The sequence below is a fragment of the Danio aesculapii genome, chromosome 21 (genome assembly GCF_903798145.1).
Source record: "Danio aesculapii chromosome 21, fDanAes4.1, whole genome shotgun sequence".
NCBI lineage: Eukaryota > Metazoa > Chordata > Actinopteri > Cypriniformes > Danionidae > Danio > Danio aesculapii.
The window spans coordinates 34,120,473-34,144,330 of NC_079455.1; the positions used below are offsets into that span (position 1 = coordinate 34,120,473).

The window sequence follows — 23,858 nt, forward strand, 5'->3', positions numbered from 1 at the left end:
AGATTAAAATAGCCAGCATTTGTCAATTGTATGCAAACTCTTAGGAAGCTTAGAGAAAAACAAAAACCCTAAGCCACTCCTGCAGGGAATAAATATAGCGGTTGGCATTGTTTCAAAGGTTAACCAAATCCCACCCATTCAATTGAAATTAATGGAACAATATTGAGTTCATTATTATTCTGTTTTGAATGAATAATACATTTATGATATTGTAAGCGTTTATTATAAACATTTATTATATTATAATTATAATTATTAAATTATTTTATAACATTATAACAGTCAAACCTCAGGGACCTCGATGTGCCACAAGGAGGTGCTATGGAGTCGGGGAAAATATTTGGAGAATAATGTCATTCATTCATTCATTCATTCATTTTCTTTTCGACTTAGTCCCTTCATTAATCTGGGGTCACCACAGCAGAATGAACCGCCAACTTATCTAGCATATGTTTTACACAGCAGATGCTCTTCCAGCCGCAACCCATTACTAGGAAACATCCATACAAACATTATAACTTATCCAGCTGCAGCGCAGTACTGGGAAACAATTTAAATGTATTCATTAATTCATTTTCTTTTTGTCTTAGTCCCTTCATTCTTCAGGGTTCACCACTGTGGAATGAACCGCCAACTTATCCAGCATATGTTTTACACAGCAGATGCCCTTCCAACCACAACACATCATTGGGAAACATGCATACACTCTCGCATTATCACTTACCCAGCTGCAACCTAGTACTGGGAAACAATTAAAATATAAAAGATAAAAAATATATAATTACTCAAATCTTTAAATAAGTTGAGAAATAAATAATACATAATACTAAAATAAACACATACAAATTAAACAATTTAAATTAAAAACAAAAATTGATTACTGTAATATAAAACAAATCAGATAAAAAATGAAAAGTAAATTAATCTATAAATATTATATAATTCTATTATAATTTATATAATATTCAAACTAATAAATAGGATGATCATTTCTGGGGGTCCATTATATTGCATCCATACATCATTCATTCATTCATTTTTTTTTTCGGCTTAGTACCTTTATTAATCTGGGGTCACCACAGCGGAATGAACCACCAACTTATTCAGCATTTGTTTTATGCTTTGGACTGTGGGGGAAACTGGAGCACCCAGAGGAAACCCATGCGAATGCAGAGAGAACATACAAACTCCACACAGAAACGCCAACTGACCCAGCCGAGGAACCGAGCAACCTTCTTGCTGTGAAGCAACAGCACTACCTACTGAACCACTGCGTTGCCATGAATCCATACACTTTTTTAAAAATAAAGGTACGCGAGCTGTCACTGTCACTACTTAAAGGGTACATATTGGTATGTATATATACACCTAAAAAAATTTAAGAGGAACATTTTTGTACTTTTACAGTGCTAATATGTACCCTTGAGGTATTAATATTGACCTTTTAGGTACAAATGTGTACCTTTTGAAAAGGTACCATCTTAGTGACAGCGCGTGTACCTTTATTTCTGAGAGTGTATTGCCCTCAAAGTAAAGCAGCTTAAATTTGTACATTCTTGAAAGTATTTCTGTAAAATAATCTGGATCTCCCCCTAGAATTTAAAATAGGTTGTTTGTTATAATTTTGTATTGAATGCGTTGTCAATGTTCAATAAAAATAAATAGATGAATAAAAATATTTGGGGTCCATGGCGTTTAAAATAAATTATTAAATACACATTTAAGCTAGAATTATACACACTCAAAACAAAATTTTTGTTGCTTGTTCAAACTACTTATTTAAAATGAATTAAAACAACACAATTCTTGAGATTTTGTTGGGGTAACTTAATTATTTTGTGTTCAATCCACTTAAATAAAAAAACAATAATAAGTTAACTTAATTCGATTATGTTGTGCCAACACAAAATGATTGTGTCGAACCCAGCATTTTTTTTACAGTGCAGAAATGCTGGGTTCCACACAATCATTTTGTCCCAACATGAATCAATCGTTTTTACAAATGTAAGTGGATTGAACATAAAACAATTAAGCTTAATTAATGTTTTATGTGTTTGGCAATGTATGCACAAATAAAACCTGGAAAATAAACGAAGTATTACGATTTAGCGAACTATTTCAAACTTCATACATTAAAAACTACATATTTCCAAGCATCAACTTCCAGCCAATAGCAGCGAGCCTCGTCTGTGACGTCATTTCCATGCGCCTCTAATTCACACACGACACCGGCTTCGTGCTGTTCTCCTGTGGACACGGAATATGTAAACCGTTCAAGAAATAGTCGATTAAGCGCGCTCAAAGGCTTCGTTATCCTTTTATTTGTATTATATGGAAGTAGTTATTAGGTTAGCGTTGTTATAGTTTTTGTTTTGTGATCCACGTGGGCTTATTGATGACATTTCGCGTGTGCTTCAGTTATTGACAGCGGTTACCAATACGTCGCTTTTATAGTTTGTTTAGGATCTTCCTCAAATCCAGACCAGCATGAAGTGTCACTATGAAGTGCTGGGCGTTAAAAGAGACGCCTCCGACGACGACCTGAAAAAGGCGTATAGGAAATTAGCCTTGAAATGGCACCCAGGTATTTCATTGCACCTTATCTGTTCGGTAATTATGAGACGTTGTAGTTTATGTTTCTCAGCTATGATCTGTCAATATACTCTTGTAATGTATAATGCTTTTTTTTTTTTTTTACTCTGATTCTAGATAAGAACCTGGATAACGCAGAGGACGCTGCAGAGCAGTTTAAGCTGATCCAGGCTGCATATGATGTTCTGAGTGATCCACAGGAGAGAGCCTGGTAAGACCTCTAACAATAGCTGGATAAAACGAGACATTTATATCTTTCCATCTATTTGTAGGGACATGTTGAAATTTAGACATTGGGGTAAAGCTGGTTTTATATTTGCACATTCAGACTTTCTCCTTAATAGTATAATTTCAGAAATGTATTGTTTGCAAATTCTGAATAGGTTAATCATATTTGCAGCCAATGATTATCAAAGAACAACATTGTTCTCAGTCAAATAAATAGTGCGTTTTGATGTCATACTTGCATGTGATTTCAGCCCAGTATTCAAATATAACAACAACAAAAAAAAAACATTTCTATGTTTCCATCTATTTTGGGGGGGCACATAGAAATTTGGAGTACATTTGGACAACTAGAATGAAGATTGTTTATGTATTTTATCTAAAGTCTTTATTAGTAAATGCAAAATTTTGAAAATAGCACCTCAAATGAAGGGAGTTTTATTGTTATTGTGAGTTTGCCACCTATACAGAGGTTTTAAAAATTCTGAAAGGTGAGAAGGCTGAAGAATTGTTTGATTTGTTTAACAAATCACCGTGGTTTTATATAACCCTTTACTTAGTTCTTGGTTGGTTTATTTTTGTTCATTTATTTTATACTGTATATTATGATTGTTTTTGAAAAAACTATTGGCTTAGTATTTGATTTATTGGGTGTTGGGCATTTCTCAGTTTGTGAAAGATTATAATGGAATTAAATGATTTGGCCTAAATTGTTATGTTTTAGGTAAAAAAAACATGAAAATCTTCACTCAAGCAGCGTTTATTTCAGGGCGCGCAAGAAGTTTTGTGGACGAACAGAGGAAATTGGTGCCAAGCAAAAGATTTGCATGCGCATATTAGATAAATGCGATCTCAACTTGTAATACTGCGCTCACAGCTTTTGTCATTGTAATAATGCCACAGGTAGTTGGTAAATCTGTGTAAAAGGCCCAACAGAGTCTGCTGCCACAGCTGAAAAAATCCTAGAGGAAACACTCACATACATATATGTATGTCCTTATATTGTTAACCACGGTACTATGAATATTTGATCTGAAATTGCATGAAAGTTTGACTTCAAAACAACATTAGCACTATTTAATTGACTGTGAAAATTGTTGTACTTAGATGGTCATTGGCTGCTAATATGATTTCCCTATTTAGAATTGGCAAACAATACTTTTCTGAAGTTATATTGTTAAGGAGAAAATCTGAATGTACGAATATAAAACCAATTTTACCTCTGTGTATATACAGCAGAAAAGATCTCTGTATCATTTTAAATGTTTTGTGTGTGTTTATATATGACAGTTCTATGCTTTTGCAAATTGGTAACCCGTTCATAACAATCAAGCTTTGCCTAACTAAAATAGTTTTAAAACGTAACTTTACCTGTCTAAAAGAAATCCTTCATCCCTGGTGACATCTTTCCTTCAGCGTGCAAAAGTAACTCTAATATTGATTCAGGATTTTAAAAAGTTTTGATTCTGCTTTTGATTTTACTGCTGTGATCTCATGTGCACATAAACGCGTGGCATCTGCGTGAACAGAGATGCGCAGATGGACAAATCTACATTTGTTGACAGACAGTTTATGCTACTTAGCGGAATTATGGGAGATGTCGGCCCGACAATATTTAATTGGTTGAACATTTTTAGTCTTATGCCTTACCCAGAATATAAAAATACACCTAAACACATTTAGATCAATCTAAGATCAAACTAATTCTTAATTAAGGAATGTCCAGTTTTCAGTGAATTATTCATTTCATTGTGTTTAACTCTTCTATTTTGTGATTGTCTTTTTCTATCATTAACCTGTATGCGATACTTTCTCCATTTTTCTTCATTTCTACATTTTTTTTGGTAACATTCTATTCTTGCTGTATATATGGATGATTATATATGAGCAATTCTATGCAAATGTCAACCTTGTCATAAAAAAGTTTTCACCAAAATAGCGAAACCGTTTAACATAAGCTAGTATTTTTATTTTTTTACCAAAGTCACACAAGTGCCAATTTCACATCTGTCACATCCATACGGAAGAACAATTTTGTTCTATAGAGAACCGACTCTTATGCATTTGATTAACATTAGTTATTTTGGCTTATGCAGTTTAATTCACAGAATTTCTACAAAATATGTTGTGTACTGTAAACTAGCTAACTTTTTACATCACATCCATAACGGATGTTTATTTTCCTCATTTAAAATCTAAAATATGTTTACAGATTGATATTTTTCTGATCTCATAACTCTGTGGTTAGTTGTTTTGGAAAATATAATGTTAACGTATACTGTCTGTGAATTTATGTTTTGAATTTTTCAAATGTCACATCCAAAACGCTGGAATTGCTCATATGGATTACATTTGAAAATTATATTGGATACGCTGCGAATGTCTGTGATTATATTTAATAAAGTCATTAGCCTAAAAATAAAATCTTTTGTTGTAATCTTGCTATAATTGTTGTCAGTTGGTCGAGAGAGTTTTTTTTCTACCGCAGTGAAAATGTTGTTTTGAAAGACATGTCTGAAGTAATATTTTTTTGCTTATATTTTTATAGATTTATTTTACCCAGCAGAAGGTTGCTAGGTAACAGAGGTATGCTTATTCAAAGAGACATGAAAAGTAGAGGATGCTGAAATGCCTGCGGTCAATTTGACCGGTCATTAAAGGAAGAAATGCTCAGAACTCTTGTTTTTTTTGTAATTTTTTATAAAATAACAGTTATAATAATAAAGTTAGAATGAAATATTCACACATTTAGGAAAAGTCAGGGAACTATAGCTATATGGGCTTTATTTTAACAAAGATATTACATTGAAAAAATTTAAAATACGATCAAAATGACTGCCTCTGTATTTAGTGAAATATTGGAAAAGGATTTTCTAAACTTTTTCTGTTGTGTTTTGTTGTGCCTAGTTCTTTTTGGAGTTTCCAATTGTCCTCTTTGAAAATATTTACCAAAAACCTTGCAGATGTACAGTTTGTGAGAATCATCCTTAAAACAGAACTTGGTGAAATATTTTTTCTGTATTTCATATAATGTTTATGGGTCCCAGTTTACAACAAGGTTTTATTAGTTAATATATTTACTAACATGAACTAATTATGAACTATACTTATACAGCATTTTTTAATCATTGTTTAACATTTACTAATGCATTAACATTCAAAATAATTAATGCACCACCAGTTAACATGAACGAAACAATGAACAACTTTATTTTCATTAACTAGTTTTAACTAACATGAACAAATACTGTAATAAATGTATTGTTCATTGTTTGTTCATGTTAGTAAATGCATTAACTTGCACTAAATAATGCAATCGTATTGTAAAGTGTTACCTCTTTATTTAAAATTTTAGTATTGATGTTTTATGTATTTTGTAAGTTACAAAAAAGACACTTTTTAGTATTTGAGTTTCTCTTAAACTGATCCTGTGAAATCAGCAGAATTGCAGGTGTAATTTTGGTGCTGGTTCTAAGGAGCAATTCTAGCTCTTTCTCAAACTCGTACCATTCCAAACCGCTGTGCTGTTATTGTTTCTGTTAAGCAGAGGAAAAGGTACATTTTGCCATTTTCCCTATGGTGTATGTTTGTGGTGATTTTTAGAGCATGACCGATATATATACAAAAGAACTTCTTCAGAATTCCCCCTTTGTGTTCAGTGGAAAAAATAACAGCATGTGGCCATGAAATGACAAAGAAACATGTTGAATGTTATTGTTGCAAATTCTGCTTATCTACACAGTCTAGCTTTTTTGTATTTGTTTGTTAGCATTTCATGCATAATGAATGAGTTGAAAATTGTAAACAAATCAGAGATCCTAATAGTAAGTATATTTTTATACAAAAAAAAAACAAACATTACTGTGAAGCCTAGGTGATTGCTCTCAAGTTAACATAGTAAATGATCATATCTTAATTCCAGTCATTATTATACGTAAATTATTATAGAATTATTTGTTATGCCATATTAAGTTAAATTATATTAATAAATATATTGCATTATAAATTATAATATAATTACATGCTAATATATTTTTATTTCAAGCAATATTTTTATACAAATATATATTTTTGAAAAATGTTACTGAGAAACATTTGCAATTGCTTCCGATTTTTAACTTAATAAATGATCATATCCATACGAATTCCAAACATTATTATAAATGAGTTATTCTAGAATTATTTGTTATGCCATATTAAGTTAAATTATATTAATAAATATATTGCATTAGAAATTATATTATAATTACATGCTAATATATTTTTATTTCAAGCAATATTTTTATACAAATAAAGATCTATTTTTGAAAAACGTTACTGAGAAACATTTGCGATTGCTTTTAACATAATAAATGATCATATCCATACAAATTACAAACATTATTATAAATGAGTTATTGTATAATTATTTTTTATGCAATATTAAGTTAAATTATATTAATAAATGTATTACATAATAAAATGTATTATAATTTCATGCTAATAATTTACAAAAAAAATCTATTTTTGCATGGATTTTTTTCCCTCTGAGAATTAAAATGTAAACTCAAGTCAGTTCAGAGATGATGTCAGAATTATGAGATCTACAGTAAATATTGCAGTGTGAAAATTAAGAATTAAGAGGTCGATTTAAAGTTGTCAGTGGGAAAATGTTAGATTAATCTCTGTGTGACAAAAGCAAGATTAATCCATGCGTGACATCCAGAATGCATATGCCACTTGCTCTCTCTAAATTAAAACAGGAAGTTATATATATATCAGACATATTAGCCCCCGTTTGAATTTATTTTTCTTTTTAAATATTTCCCAAATGATGTTTAACAAAGCAAGGAAATGTTCACAGTATGTCTGATAATATTTTTTCTTCTGGAGAAAGACTTATTTGTTTTATTTCAGCTAGAATAAAAGCAGTTTTAAATTTTTTAAAAGCCATTTTAAGGTCAAAATTATTATCCCCTTTAAGCTATATATTTTTTTGATAGTCTACAGAACAAACCAACATTATACAATAACTTGCCTAATTACCTTAATCTGCCTAGTTAACCTAATTAACCTAGCATTTAAATGTCACTTTAAGCTGTATAGAAGTGTCTTGATAAATATATAGTAAAATATAATTTACTGTCATCATGGCAAAGATAAAATAAATCAGTTATTAGAAATGAGTTATTAAAACTATTATGTTTAGAAATGTGTTGACAAAAAATCTCTCAAGTGAAATGAATATAGGGGAAAAATAAACAAGGGGCTGATAATTCAGGGGGGCTAATAATTCTGATTTCAACTGTGTATGTGTGTGTGTTGCATTCTTCAGTATAGCATCATTGATATTTAATTAAGTTAATATGCCTGTTATGTTCGTTTTAAGGTATGATAACCACCGAGAAGCACTGCTGAAAGGGGGCGTCAGTGGAGAGTATCAGGATGACAGCATTGATCTTGTGCAGTTTTTCACGGTCACCTGTTACTCCGGTTATGGAGATGATGAGAAGGTGAATTAATTCATTAAGTCACTTAATTGTTCCCTACATTAAGATGATATTTTCTTGCTTTCTCACTAGTGCTGTTCTCTTAATATATGCTTTTTTAAATTCATGTCAATCATTTAAAAGTCCAAAATTAAAGCTTAATCAGTTATTTTTCCAAGTGGACACCATCCTGTACCACTGGAGGGCAGTAGAAGTTCATGCCGAATATGCACTTGAACTGCAACACAAGTCTTGCTTTAAAGGAATAGTTTATCCAGAAATTTACTCACCCTTAAGTGCTTTCAGACCTTTATGAGTTCCTTTCTTATGTTTAGTGCAAAAGAAAATAAATAAATCTGTAACCATTGCTTTCTCTAAGGAAGGAAAAACAAAAAAGTAAATTGTTGCATGAATATTTTTTTCAGAGAATTAATTTAATTGAACTAAAAAAAACTCTAACTTTTGATCTCCCTAGAAGGAAAAACAAATACTATGGAACTCAATGGTTACAGGTTTCCAGCATTCTTCAAAATATCTTCTTTTGTATTTAACAGATGAAAGATACTCATAAACATGTAAAGGGTGAGTAAATGATGACAGAACAAATTTTTGGGTCAACTATCAATTTAAAGCCTTGAACACAATTATTTACTAAATTTTTTTGACATTTTTAGTGCTGTTAAACTCAAAAGAAAATATTTTGAAGAATGTTGCAAACCAGTAGTCATTGACTCTTATAGTAAGAATGGCTACTGTTTTCCAACAATCTTCATAAGTTTGTATTCAACAGAAAAACTAAAGGTTTGATTTAAATAAATGAAGGATGATTAAATTATGGCAGAATTAAAAGTTTTGGATGAACTATTCCTTTAAGTTTGAACTGATTCAGACTATTTTTCTCTGAAGCTGACGTGTGTTTTAATAGAGCAAACTCTTTGTTGTGTATGTGTGTGTGTGTGTGTGTGTGTGTGTGTGTGTAGGGCTTTTATGCGGTCTACAGGAATGTGTTTGAGTCAATCGTGAAGGAGGAGAAGGAGCACAGTAAAGATGAGGAAGACGAGGAGGATGAGTTTCCCTCATTTGGTGAATCTGAGAGTGACTATGACACTGTACGTACAAACTAACACTACTTTTACTTAAGGGTGTAACTGATCACAGCCATCCAAAATGTGTCACGGAAAAAGATCTAGCAATGAAACAACGTTTTTTTTTGAGTGAGTTCAGTCATTAATTGAAAATGAGACAAAAAAATAAAAATAATCTGTTGTTGTACAAGATTATATATGAATTCTAAGATTATAAGAATGTTAAATGTGTACATTTAGTATTATCAACAAGATAATTTTTCTTTTTTTTTTATTTAGCTGATTTATTTCCTGATTTTAAAATATTTTAATTAAATTTACAGGTTTTCTTATTTTTGTTAAAACCAAGTTTCTTGCAGTAGGCTACTGTTTTATGTAATAAATGGTAAGCAAATTTTATTGGTCTCCTCCCCTTTTGCTGATCCGAAAATGGTCCGATCCGTGACTCAAAAACTGTAGTTTAAACTGATCTGTAAGATTTGTGATTCGTTACACCACTACTTTTACTTATTCCTCGGTCATAAAAGCCAGATCACACTCAGAAAACTACTTTTTTTGTCATTTTAAATGTGTAAGAAATTGAAGATGCATTGTGATAACAAAGTTTGGGATCATTGCATGAAATGAGTGATAAAGAGTGTAGCAAATTCTGCAGAGCTTCAGCTTTTTGGTTTGCTTTTATGAAAATCTTTATTGGGTTATGAAAGTCTGAAGTTAAGATGGTCCTATTTTCCCATATTGTGATGTGCATCCAATTGAAATGATTCTTAAATGAAAAAAAAAAATCAGGCTGGTGCATGATTTCGTCCTTTGGGATCCAATTAGATTATTGAAAAATAATCATTGCTAACAAAATGAAGGAAGACTAACGAATGGACAAAATCATTCGTTCATTCATTCATTTTTTTTTCAGCTTAGTCCCTTTATTAATCTGGGGCCGCCACAGCGGAATGAACCACCAACTTATCCAACACATGTTTTACGCAGCGGATGCCCTTCTAGCTGCAACCCATCACTGGGAAACACCCATACACTCATTCACACACATACCCTACGGACAATTTAGCTTACCCAATTCTCCTATACCGCATATGTTTGAACTGTGGGGGAATCCGGAGGACCCAGTGGACAAAATCATAATATGGATAATTTGAAAGGACATAAAACTATAATATAGCCCCTCCCAAAAACATTCAAGGGCTAATAATTTTGCCCTCAATTAATTTAAACAAAACAATAATCATCTTTCCAAAAAAAAGCATGTTTATACATCTATAACCTAATTATACAATAGTTTCTACTCCAGAAGCGCTTGCATAGCTGAGCTCATAGCAGGTTTTCAATGACATTTCATAATCCATTTTGTCCCAAGAACAAGAATCAGAAATCTGGAGATGAGTTATATACATGTTTGCCAGATGGGAGTCATTTGTTATGAGTCATTTACAGAAGTCAGTAGGAGAGTACATGTATAGATTGTACCATTAAGATGCTGAAATTCTTGAGTGCTTTAATCATACCCAAGTTCTCCAGAAGGTCTAGTGCATTTTAGACCTTGCAGCCAAATGAGACTGCGGATTATTAAGTTGGATAAATGCAACACAAAAACATTCCCATCTATAAACACTTGTGGTAATAAGCTAGTACAGGAGGATTCTCTTTTATATCTGAAAATGGTTCAGGCCATTAGTTAAAAGTAAAGGGGAAAATCTTGCCCAATCGGTTCAGATTTGGTTCAAGGGGTTCAGCATCTCTTTTAGACGCAGAGACCATTTTCTTCAGGGCCTGAACAATGAGTGTCATCCCACTTGAATTAGCCCTTAAGGCTTTTTACCATTTCCCTTTCCGGGTTGTTTTGTATCTGCTCTTTTCCTAATGGATGTTTTGGAGTGTTTGTCATCAGCGGAGGCCCGCAAGAAGCAGATAAACTCAGCACAAGTGTACAATCCTCCTAAAAACTCTTCGTCTTTTTGTTAAATGAGTGATCATCTGAGAAGTCTGTGCTGAAAGTCTGGTTTTACATGCATTTATCCATCTCTGGTTTTGTGTTTTTAATTTATGATTTCTTTTTTTTTTTTTTGTCCTTCAGGTGGTGCATTTATTTTATGGCTACTGGCAGAGCTTCTGTACACGGAAGAACTTTGCATGGAAGGAGGAATACGACACGCGACAGGCCTCCAACCGCTGGGAGAAGAGAGCTATGGAGAAAGAGAACAAGAAAACCCGAGACAAGGCCAGGAAGGAGCACAGCGAGCTGGTGCGGCAACTAGTGGCCTTCGTCCGCAAGCGAGACAAGCGTGTGCAGGCCCATAAGAAGCTGGTGGAGGAGCAGAACGCAGAGAAGGCCAAGAAAGTGGAAGAACTGAGGAGAAAACAGAAGCTAAGCCAGGCCAAGTGTGTGAGATTACATTGGTTTGACACATTTGTTGCATAAGATTGTTTGTTTGTTTGTTTGTTTGTTTATATATATATATATATATATATATATATATATATATATATATATATATATATATATATATATACATATATATATATACATATATATATATATATATATATATACATATATATATATATATATATATATATATATATACATATATATATATATAAATACATATATATATATATTTATATTTAAAACTATCCATATTTTTGGGTTATTTATATAAGCTAAACCAGTTAAAATGAATTCTTATAAGTGCCTATAACCATTTTAAAATCTAGTTATTCTTAAATGTGAACATCAGGGTTCCCACGCTGCTTGAGAGTACTTAAAAACAAACAGAGGTGCTTGAATTGAATTTGAAATTAAATTTGTTTATAGTTTTATTTCAACAACTGGACTCAATTATCAAAATGACAAATTAAACATCTCAAATTTAAATCTTGATTATGATGACAATGAGCCGTTATTTGTCACAACACTGTTACATGGAGCGAAATTGGACCCTTTTGACCATACACAAACATCATACATTTTAAGGGAAGACAGGTCAGTCGAGACCTAGCATAGGAAAAATATGAAATGAGATACATCCGCTGTGGCGACCCCCGATTAATAAAAGGGACTAAGCCGAAAAGAAAATGAATGAATGAATGAATGGTGCTTTTAAAGGTCCTTGAAAGTCATTGTATGTACTGTTTATGAAATCGTGGGAACCATAATACATGCATAAACCTGCAAGTTAAACTAATCATTAGAATTTTAAGGATAAATATTATATATAGGTAATATACATTTCTTAAATTACACACACATACTTTGAGTGTAAATATTATAGTCTATATAGTTATAGAGTTCAGATGCAAAAACCTATAAATGTCAGAAATTTTCTACGAAAATGAAATATTTTTTTTTTTACTAGACTCCTGTGTTTAGGCTTTAGAAATGGTATTTTTTATGGCAAAAATAAGTTCTTTTTTATGGTTTTTAAAGTGAAATAACTCTTCATAAACATATAAGGCTGAGAAAAATGCAAATTTTCCATATAAATTTTAGACGGCACTTAGAGGTTTTTGCATCTAAACTCTTCATATGCATATATACACAACTCAAACTACTGTTAAAAAAATGAATTTAAAATATAAATTAGTCTTTTCTTTTGCAGTTACAATATTAAATTTGCAAGATAAAGTTATTTAATTATTTAAACTATTTAAAAGTCCTTAAATATGAAAAAAATAAAGGTGAAAAAGTTTAATTATTCAATTCAATTCAATTCACCTTTATTTGTATAGCGCTTATACAATGTAGATTGTGTCAAAGCAGCTTTACATAAAAGGTCACAGTAATTATGAAAATTCTGTTCATCTATCTATCTATCTATCTATCTATCTATCTATCTATCTATCTATCTATCTATCTATCTATCTATCTATCTATCTATCTATCTATCTATCTATCTATCTATCTATCCATCTATCCATCTATCTAATAATAATAAACTGAATTTCCATGATTTTTATCTATAATTAACTGTGGATAGATAGATAGATAGATAGATAGATAGATAGATAGATAGATAGATAGATAGATAGATAGATAGATAGATAGATAGATAGATAGATAGATAGATAGATAGATAGATAGATAGATAGATAGATAGATAGATAGATAGATAGATAGATAGATAGATAGATAGATAGATAGATAGATAGATAGATAGATAGATAGATAGATTGATTGATTGATTGATTGATTGAATGCACAGAAATTAAACAAGATAACCTGAAACATTTCCATGTATAAAAGTTTAATATCTATATTGTATGTATGCTTTGTTTATTGATCATTATGTTAGGCTTGCTGAAAATTATCAGGAGCAGAGCTGGACTGCGATGTCTGAGCTGGAGAAGGAGCTGCAGCAGATGGAGGCTGAATACGGACAGGAGTTTGGAGACGCCTCCGACAGCGAGGAAGACGAGGAGGAGCTGGAGAGCCAGGACACGGCAAACGTGGATGGCGTTGGTGAGCTCTGATCTCATCAATACACATGCAGTAATGCATTCTGCTTCGAGTCCGCATAAACCGGAAGTTCAGTATGTTAATGGGCTTCTGACAAAAATGGAATATTGAGTAGTGGGTATGGCTTTCTTTTGCGGATCATTCCTTCATAGCAAACTAACGGTAAGAGGCGCGTGGTTATAATATTGATAAGCTGTTGCTATGGAAGAGCTAAAGTTGATGTCAACAGAAGGGCCGCCACACCAAACACTGAAGCAAATTGTCAGACTTTGATTAAAGATTACTAATGAAAAAATAAGAATTTAAAGTATAAATTAGTTTTTTTTTTTTCAGATTTTCTTATTTACATTTTAGGGATAATAAAAGTTGCTGAATTATTTATATAACATAAAAGTCTTTTAAAAAAATGAAAAATTGTTGAAAAAGTTGGAAAAATCTTGGAAATCAAGCAAATGGTCAAACTTCGATCGAAGATTACCAAAACAAACGAATTTAAAATATAAATTGGCGTTTTCTTTTTTAGATAAAATGTTTTCAGGATAGTGCAAGTTATTGTAATATTTATATAACGTATAAGTCTTTTAAAAAGATGAATGTACAGTGGTCAGCATATATAAGTACACCCCTCACGAATCTCTCATTTAAATGAATATTTTTATAGGCAGCTTTACTATGTCATATTTGTGCATATACATTAGTCAGTACTGAAGCCAAATCTGAAACTAAACCAACAAAATAACTTGCAGCAATGGTTCAAAAATTAGTATCCTAAATTTAAATGTTAGGGAAAAATATTCAATAAAATTTATAAAAATAGCAAAAATATCTTTTTTAGTCCTTTAAAAAGATGAATGTATGTTGTATGAATGCATGTTGATTTGCTTTTAACCGAAACCGAATATTAAGTTGCTTATTACTTAATGGTGGCTTTTTGCACATCATTCTTTCATACCAAACTAACGGTAAAAGGGGCGTGGTTAAGAATATTGATATGCCGTTGCTATGGAAACCCTTAATTTGATGTCAACAGATGGACCGCCACACCAAACACAGAAGCAAATGATCAAACTTTGATTGAAGATTACCAAAACAAACAAAATAATTTAAAATGTATATATATATTTTTTCAAATAAAATAATATTTTTTTTAGGATAATGCAAGTTATTGAATTATTTATATAAAGTATAAGTCCTTTAAAAAGATGAATGTATGTTGTATGAATGTATCTTCAGTATGTTGATGTGCTTCCAACTGAAATGGAGTAGTAAGTATGGGGCGGGGCTTTCTTTTGCGCATCATTCCCTTATAGCAAACTAACGGTAAAAGGGTGTGGTTAAGAATATTAATATGCGGTTGCAATTGGAGCCCTTAATTTGACGTCAACTGATCAACCGTCACACCAAACACTGAAACAAATCAGTCTATTTACTTGCACATATTATGTGTTCACTTTAAGAATAACAATGTGAGATAACAAAATAAACATTGTAAATTTTGATTTCTCGCATACTTTTAAGTAAAAAAGAAAATCTGGAACAGTCATATACGTACTAAAAACAGCCCTGTAACATCTAACGAAAGAAAAAAAACGTTTATGTAGAAAGACATATAACAAAAAGTCTCTTAATATTTTAAGTAATATTTAAATATGACTAAGTCAAACACTTGTTGACTTGAGTTTATAAATAACCTAGACCAGTCAGAGCATTCATCTGGGCTTTACAAATTTGTCACAGTGGTGAAAAATCACCTCATTCATACTGTAAAACATTGAGTAATAAATGGCGTGTACTGTATGTTAACCAGTGCTTGACATTTGTCAGATGCTGTGATAGCAGATGGTGCTGCTGAAATGGACGACTATTATGATGACCTCTACTGTCCGGCCTGTGACAAATCTTTCAAATCCGATAAAGCGTGAGTGAAACCAATCACCAACACACACTGCACTCTCCACCGCTCCACACGCTGGAGGAAGATTATATTTCAGTTTTTAGATTGCCTCTTCTGTTGTTTTTACATTGAGTTGTCATAGTATTATATAATGGTAGAGTTCAGATTCATAGTTGTTGTAAATGTATAGTTGAAATGGTCACACTTTACAATCAGTGGTGGAAAGAGTACTGAAAAATCATACTCAAGTAAAAGTACCATTACTTGCCAAAGAAATGTAGTGCACGTGGAGTAAAAGTATCTGTTGTAAATATTACTCAAAGTATGAGTAAAAAGAAGCCCTTTTTAAAGTACTCAAGAGTAGCGAGTATGACGCTGTAAAAACTGATGCCTTTACATGTAATATGTGGATGTGTGTAAACGGAACATTCTGTAGTGCATTTAGTTATCGCCCACCATGCAACGTCATAAGACGTTAATATTAGGTTAGATTTAGGTTGTGATGTCAGGTGACCAAAATTTAACATCTAGCCAGGTTCTAAGAACAACGTTACTTTGATGTCCAATAATGACGTCAAATGAGGTTAATATTTGATTGATTTTAGGTTGTTTGCATTTAAAGGATGAAAGAAACTGGTTGAAAGTGGCTATGAACAAGAAAGTGACCAAAATCCAACATCGAGACAACATCTTAAACCAGCGTCATATTGAAGAAACTGTGATGTGATTTAGTTCATATTCATTAATGAATGTAAATTAAAACAAACCTCATTTTTGTTAAATAGAATTTTTTTTGTAATTTGTTTTTATTAAATAGAAAATTTTCACACGTTCACATGGGTTTCCTCCAGGTGCTCCGGTTTCCGCCACAAGTCTAAAGACATGCTGTACAGGTGAATTGGGAAATCTAAAATTGTCCGTAGTGTATGTATGTGAATGAGAGTATATATGGATGTTTCCCAGTGATTGGTTGCAGCTGGAAGGGCATCTACTGCGTAAAACGTAGGCTGGATAAGTTGGCGGTTCATTCCGCCTTTTGCAACCCCAGATTAAAAAAGGGACTAAGCCGAAAAGAAAAGAATGAATTATAAATAATTTTTTAATAATTTAATAATTTTTTTTATATTTTAGTAATAACTATTGATCTGAGTTGCTAACATTGTTTACATTTTTATTTAATAGTAAATATGCTTCTGTATTATTTTTATTCTCTTTCACATAAAGTTGCCCTTGCGGGAAAAATTAAGGCCTGAAATATCCTACCTTCAGACTTAAAGCCACTAATAAAAAGCTAAATTCTAAACTAATATCTAGCACAATGCAAAAACAAACTTCAAAATCCAGCCCTTAGTAGGAAGAAAACTGAAGACTTAAAAACTTAACTTTTTAACTGAAGAGCTGAAGAGGTAGTTTACTCGAGATGCCATATTGGACACACAAGACTCACTCATGAACATCATCTCAAAGGAGAAGTTCCTCCAAAATGGCAATATTGCAATGGCAACCAAACTATTAAACGTACTTTTGGAATTCCCTGATTTTAATGTTATCAGACAGACATTTTTATCTGGAGAGACTTTAAAGGAAATAGTATTCCTTAAAAAATGGTAGAATTGTTATCAAAAGTAAGTCTTAAAACTTTTAGATTTTTGTCATATTTTATGTATAATTTATTACTGCTGATATGACCCCTGGCTCAAGGTGAAGTAAAGTCAGCCTCATCCGTGTGTAATGCAGAGTATTTGCAATTGTAATGTTTGTGGTGTTAATATAAATGTTGAACAAACCAAATTCAAAAGCAAAGCAAAACAACAATCCAAACTCAAGTCCCCCAAACTAGCAATGCCAACAGCATCTTTTTAAAGGAGTGTTGCAGACAAGCAACAGCTTTAGGTATTCTGTCAATCAAGGCAAATAGTTAGGCGGAACCACCAAGCACCAAAACACCAGCACAGGGTCGTCACACTGTTGATGTCTCTTTATTGTTATAAACCTTTAAATTGAAGTGTAAATTGCATCTGTTTTGGCCATGGCATAGCCAGACAAGCTGATATGGCAATAAACGCAACACTCTCTTTCTCATATCAGCATGAAAAACCATGCGAAGTCGAAGAAGCACCGAGAGATGGTGGCACTGCTGAGACAACAGCTGGAGGAGGAAGATGAGTCTCTGAGTCAAAACTGTGCTGAGAGAGAAGAGGATGATGATGATGATGACGAAGATGATGATGAACAAAATGACACATCCAAACAAAAGTAATCCATACCCATACATGAGCTCTTTTGGTGTAATTTAGGTTGTGCTGCATTTATCAGTTATTCACAACATATGCCTGATTTCTAAACATCCACGATGAAACATTAAAGGGGCTGTTCACTCAAAAATGAAAATTCTTTATTAATTACACACCCTCGTGTTGTTTCAATCCCCTTTGTTCATCTTCAGGACACAAATGAAGATATTTTAGGGGAAATCCGAGAGCGCCATCATCCTCCATAAACATGCAAAGATGTTCAAAATCCAGAGGGCCAGGTTAAGAAGTTTCAAAGAATGTTGTAAACCAGTAGCAATTAAATTTCCAAACTACAAATCAATGGCTACCGGTTTACAACATTCTTCAAAATATCTTCTTTTTTGTTGAAATAGAAGAAATTGGAATATGTTTGAATAAGTGGAGAGTAAGTCATTGATGACAGAATTTTCATTTTTGGGTGAACTGTCCCTTTTAAAAAGTAGTTGAAGTGTGAAACAGCCATAAGCATTCTGTATTTAATGTTTTCTTCTGACTGGTTTGTTTGACTTTTAGGCTCTCTAAAAGGCAGAAGAAAAAGAAGCGTCAGCAGAAACCTGTAAATGTAAGTACATCGAACTGTTTAAAGGGACAGTTCGCAAAAACTGAAAATTGTGATCATTTCATCACCATTTACATCACCAAAAGTCTATCTCAAATTTACAAACAGATTTTTAATCCCTTTTTAAACTAGATTTAATAAAATGGTATTTACTAGATGTCATATACTGTAGGCCAGAAGACTACAGTAAGGGATAGTTTATACAAAAATGAAAATTCTGTCACTATTTAATCACTTTTTACTTGTTCATAGCCACTTTCAACCAGTTTTTTTCATCCTTTAAATGCAAAAGAAGATACTTTGAAGAATGTTGCAAACCAGTAACCCTTGAGTTACATTGAGGAAAAACAAATACTATGGTAGTCAATGGTTGCAGGTTTCCAACATTTTTCAAAATAACTTATTTTGTGGTCAACAGAAGAAAGAAGTGTTCACAAGTACAAATGTCCCCATGAGGCTGTGTGCATTCGATTTCAAGTCCCCACTATGATATAAAAACATGCACACACACACACAACCGTTGACTTCCATAGTGGATTTTTTTCCTACTGTGGATTTCAAGGGTTACCACTTTATCAACATTCTTGAAAATATCTTTTATTTTCAGCAGAGGTAGGAAACTTGTAACCACTTGAGGGTGAGTAAATGAGGTTTTTTGGGGTGAACTGTCCCTTTAAGTATTCAAAAAGACTAGATTTAGGTTTTTATCCAGTTATTTATCATGCTGTTGTTCTGTAGACTCCTCCAGAAGCGCCGGAAACGGTCAGTCCAGTCCCACAGTCCACAGAAGAGCATCCTTCACCTGCGCCTGATTCGGGCAACACTAAGGATGCCCCTGTCCCCTCTGAGGACCCAGATCACAGTGTAAAGCCAGACGGACAGGAAAACACAAACCAAAAAAGGTGTCTCTCATAGTCTTTGTGGGTAAAGTTTTTTTGTTATGAACTGGGATTAACTCTTAATGACACTTTTTTTAATAGCTCTGCGAAGATGAAAGGGAAGAAAGGTGGAAAAGACTCTAAAAAGAGCACCAAAGCACATGGAGGTGTGGAAGCTGCACCAGAGGTTTGTACTCTAATGTTAGTGAGTGTGTGCATCATCGCATGATGTCATAGGCATTGTTATATCATTGTCATGTTGTAATATTTTATAATCATCACAATTGTCATAAATATTATTTGACTTATAATAATAACAATTATAATAATAATAAAAATGATTTCCTACAGCAAACATAATAGGGATGCACGGATCCCAATTCTTGGATCAGATATCAGTTCGATACTGGATATTTTTGCTGGATCAGGTATCGGCCAGCTGGTACTGATCCAAATCGAGTCTATATTGTGTGTTTAAGCCATGAAGGCACTAGAAAGTTGTCATGTATGCTAGGGCTGCACGATAACAGAAAAAATTACAAATACGATTATTTTGCTCAAAATGTTAATCATGATTAATAATGATAATTATTCGAAACTAAACAGCGCATTCTCTCCGCCTCCTCATTCATAAACAGCGGGTTGCGCTGCTGAAGCACGCAGGAGAGATGGCTTTACACTTCGTCATTCATAATCTTGGCTTTTGTATTGGAGTCAAAAGAATATATAAAGTAGAATGTTCTTTCAACAGTCCCGATATGTTTAATCTTTTCCTTTTGCAAAGTTCCTGTCATTTTTCTTCTGCAAATTAGATTATTTTTTTTTTATCTGCTTGATTCTTTTAAAAACGATAGCAGTGCTCTTAAATTGGTGTTTTTCCATAAGATACACCTTTGTGAATGTTTTATTTTATGTGTATAGTTTTAATGTGCTTTTTTAATAATTTTATTCTGTTCAAAGCAGCATTCACAGACACAAATGTATCCTCGAAAACATGGCAATCAATCAATTCCTGATCCTTTGCTAAAAGGTTTTAATCAAAAGACAGGTGATTTAATTACTTTCGATGTGCTAAAATATTTGTTAAATGAATGTTATTTAAAAAGCATATATACATATTAAAACTGTAAAACAGAATAAAGTGCATGGTCTAACTGGAAATAAAGGACATTAGTTATCTATTTCGTTGTTTAATGGATAAAAAAGGCTAGTCTTTTTATAAAGTGAGTTAATTGATTTTGAAACTTTGTTACATATTCTTACGAATAAAAAAAATGCATCAGATTGATAAAAACGAACCTGCAATCTTGACACAATCACCTCATGCTTGTGATGCGGTACAATCTGTAAACTCCACCCATTAAAATAAGGCTTTGTCTTTATACTGTAAAATCGCGGCGATATTTAATAATTGATCGTCGGCCACAAATATTGTTGTCGTGATAATAATACGATTAATCGTGCTGCCCTAATGTATGCCTACTATATCCCAAATGTTCTGAAGCCATTCTACTGTTTAATGTGAAGTATGAATATTCGCGTGGTTAAAATCATGTTCACTTCAGCGCTTCCCTCCGCTGTGCATTCTTCATTTATTCACAATTCAAGCTGCGTGTCGCATTCATGACAACACGAAAAACTTTCTCCAAGACTATTTGTTCCTGACTATTTGTTGGAGAAATACATTTCATTTAGCATTAAATAAGTTCATTTTCAAGGTGTCTGCGGGGTCTTAAAAAGTATTAAAAGTTGATAAATCAATTATGAGAAAATTAAGGCCCTTAAAAGTTATTAAAAAGTCTTAATCATGCTTTTTACAGGAGCTTACATTTTGTTCAATCATTGTCCAAAGTGTTTGACTCCAAAAAGCGTAATTATATTAATTTTCTTCCTAATATTAACAATGGCGTGCTCGATTGGTTCGGGCCGGGGCTCATCCAACCTAGCTCCTTCATCAGGGTGGTATCACGTAATTTGCGACAAATGCAGGGAAGGTGATGTGATGCTCTCCACGTGTAGCGAAACCATAGAGAGAAACAGATGGCAAAATGGGAAAATGTTGGAGCAAGACAAGTTTAAACAGTGGCTGAAGCCCTGTCACTGAAAACAACGGCGTAATTTATCCTTTCAAGCTTTGTTTTTTTCTGAGCTTATCTGAGTTCTCTTGCATGGTTGTGCTCCATTAATTTATTTAACCAAGACTGTTTATTAACAGCTGTTTATTAAGTTAAAGGTTTTATACTGATTAGAACTTGAAGTGACAATGAGGTCTTAAAATATTCTGAGAAGGTCTTTAAAAAGTCTTAAAAAGGTATTGAAATTATCTTTAGGATTCCTGCATATACCCTGATTTTGACCTGCAACAGAGAGTTCATTGCTGTTTCTAAATCATGTCGCGCTGTGTTTGTTATATCAGCAGATCACATTCGCAACACTGAAGTAGAAAGGGTTATTACCTGCTCTTCACACACAAAGTAGGCCTACTTGAAATTACAAATTAGAAAAAGCTTATTGGACAGATCCTCGACGCACTGATTTCTTCCATTTGTACCGCTCAGTTTTGAAAGTGTCCACAGATATCGGAGGGCTGTGCAATGTCTCAGTAATGCATCAAGTACTTCATTCACGCATCTGGCTGCGTAGACGCGATGTGCGTTGCTGCGTAAGATTCATTCTCACAAGAAGTTTCTGTTCTCTCATCCTTCTAACCGAGTTTATTCATCCAAGGTGAATACTTAAGTGCTGCGAATAGTTTGTAAAGCCTGGCTCATTGTGGTCAAAGTTGATTAAATTAATAAAAGTGAAACTGACAGGGCAATATGGATTGTCATCATCAGAAAATTATTTAGCCTAATACAGGCTACACTGAAACTGTGAATATTTCACTGTAATTTTATTTAACAGACCAGTTTGTTTTTTGGCACTGAAGCATATAAGCGAACCTTTTTTTGAACTTTCTCAGTCTCACTCACTGCGAGATTTAACGAGGGATTATTAAGTAAAACTCAGTTTAGTTCAGTCTGCTTCAAACCTGCAGGAAAATATCAGGCTTTGCTAAAGTATCGGGATCGGATCTGTATTGGTCGATACTCAGAATTTTGGTATCGAGATCGGATCGGTTCCAAAAAAATGGTATCAATGCATCTCTAAAATGTAATTTCATAATATGCACTAAATTTCATAAATTTTGTATTGTAATTTTACTTCTTGTTCAAAACCACTTTGAGTTTCTTTCTTCTATTGAACACAAAAGAAGATATTTTGAAGCATGTTGGAAACCGCTAACCATTAACCTGCATTGAGGAAAAAGAAATACTATGGTGCTTTACTATATAATTACAAATGTGTGGTAAATTTCATAAATATTATATTGTCATTTTACATTTCTAAAGTATTTTACTGTAATTGTTTTGGATTGTTAATTTCATAATTTAATTCTGTAATATTTTAACTAGTTATTTACTTTATATTTATTACATTTTTACTGATTATATGTCTCAAATACATTTAATATATTATTTTATAGCCGTTTTAAACATAATTGTTCATTCTAAAATGTATTATTATATTATTTTAATGTTTTTATATATATAAAAATCTAATGAAATGGATATAAAAATGTTGAATGAAGTCACAAAATGTTTGCCCAATTGCCCTTCCCTAAAAGCAAACACAGCACAGCAGGCTTGTATTGTTTTTTTTAATCACGTTTAAATCACATTTCCATTTTTTTTCTCCTAAAATCATGTGACCATACTTTAAAGACAATTGTCACTTTCTTAAATAACGTCTGTCATCATTTAAAATTACATAAATTTGCAATTCAAATTTATTTGTTTATTTTTGTCTGCTCCTCACAGAAGGAAGTGAACCTGCGCTGTGTGACCTGCCAGTATGAATTCACCACCAGAAACAAGCTTTTCGATCACCTAAAAAGCACAGGTCACGCCACCGCACTCTCCTTCAGTAACGCCGGCCAAACCAGCAAGAAAAAGAAGGACTCCAGGAAAAACAGATAACCAGAAACACAATTAAAGACTCCACATTTCCCCAAACAAACTGCTTTTAAACCACTTGTTTGATGAAATGCAACAATCAGAAAACCCTTTTAAGGACCCCTCTGTGCGTTTCTGCCCCTAAGAGAATAAGTCTCTCTTTTGTAACTCAAATATTTCCCTAAACGCCCATTTATAGCCATCGTAATTGACGTGTAATCTGGTGCGAATGAGACTTTTGGAGATATTTTTGGAGTAAACCCTTAATATGTTTTTTTTTTGCTTTTAAGTGGTCGAGTAAAGCAAAAGATGGCATGCGTTATGTCACATTTACACAGTCACCATTTCAACCTGTCAAATGCAAAGTGAGGATTAAAACTCTACTGGATGTTTTGAA

General features: G+C 32.8%; 1 protein-coding gene across 1 annotated transcript; it reads left to right on the top strand.

Moving 5' to 3' along the window:
- Positions 1-2,214: 2,214 nt before the first annotated feature.
- On the top strand, positions 2,215-23,858 carry dnajc21 (DnaJ heat shock protein family (Hsp40) member C21). The gene is made up of 12 exons (XM_056447010.1): positions 2,215-2,584; positions 2,710-2,803; positions 8,186-8,309; positions 9,266-9,394; positions 11,460-11,764; positions 13,678-13,844; positions 15,666-15,759; positions 17,824-17,991; positions 18,543-18,591; positions 19,327-19,490; positions 19,569-19,653; positions 23,327-23,858. The coding sequence occupies exons 1-12, from the start codon at positions 2,488-2,490 to the stop codon at positions 23,483-23,485; spliced, it is 1,635 nt and encodes a 544-aa protein (XP_056302985.1). The 5' UTR covers positions 2,215-2,487; the 3' UTR covers positions 23,486-23,858.

Bases quoted from the DNA above. Each gene is read 5' to 3' on its own strand.
- dnajc21 (XM_056447010.1), top strand. From the start codon at position 2,488: ATGAAGTGTCACTATGAAGTGCTGGGCGTTAAAAGAGACGCCTCCGAC. The intron at 9,395-11,459 runs GTACGTACAAAC...TTTGTCCTTCAG, and splicing joins CTGAGAGTGACTATGACACT to GTGGTGCATTTATTTTATGG. The intron at 19,491-19,568 runs GTGTCTCTCATA...TTTTTTTAATAG, and splicing joins GAAAACACAAACCAAAAAAG to CTCTGCGAAGATGAAAGGGA.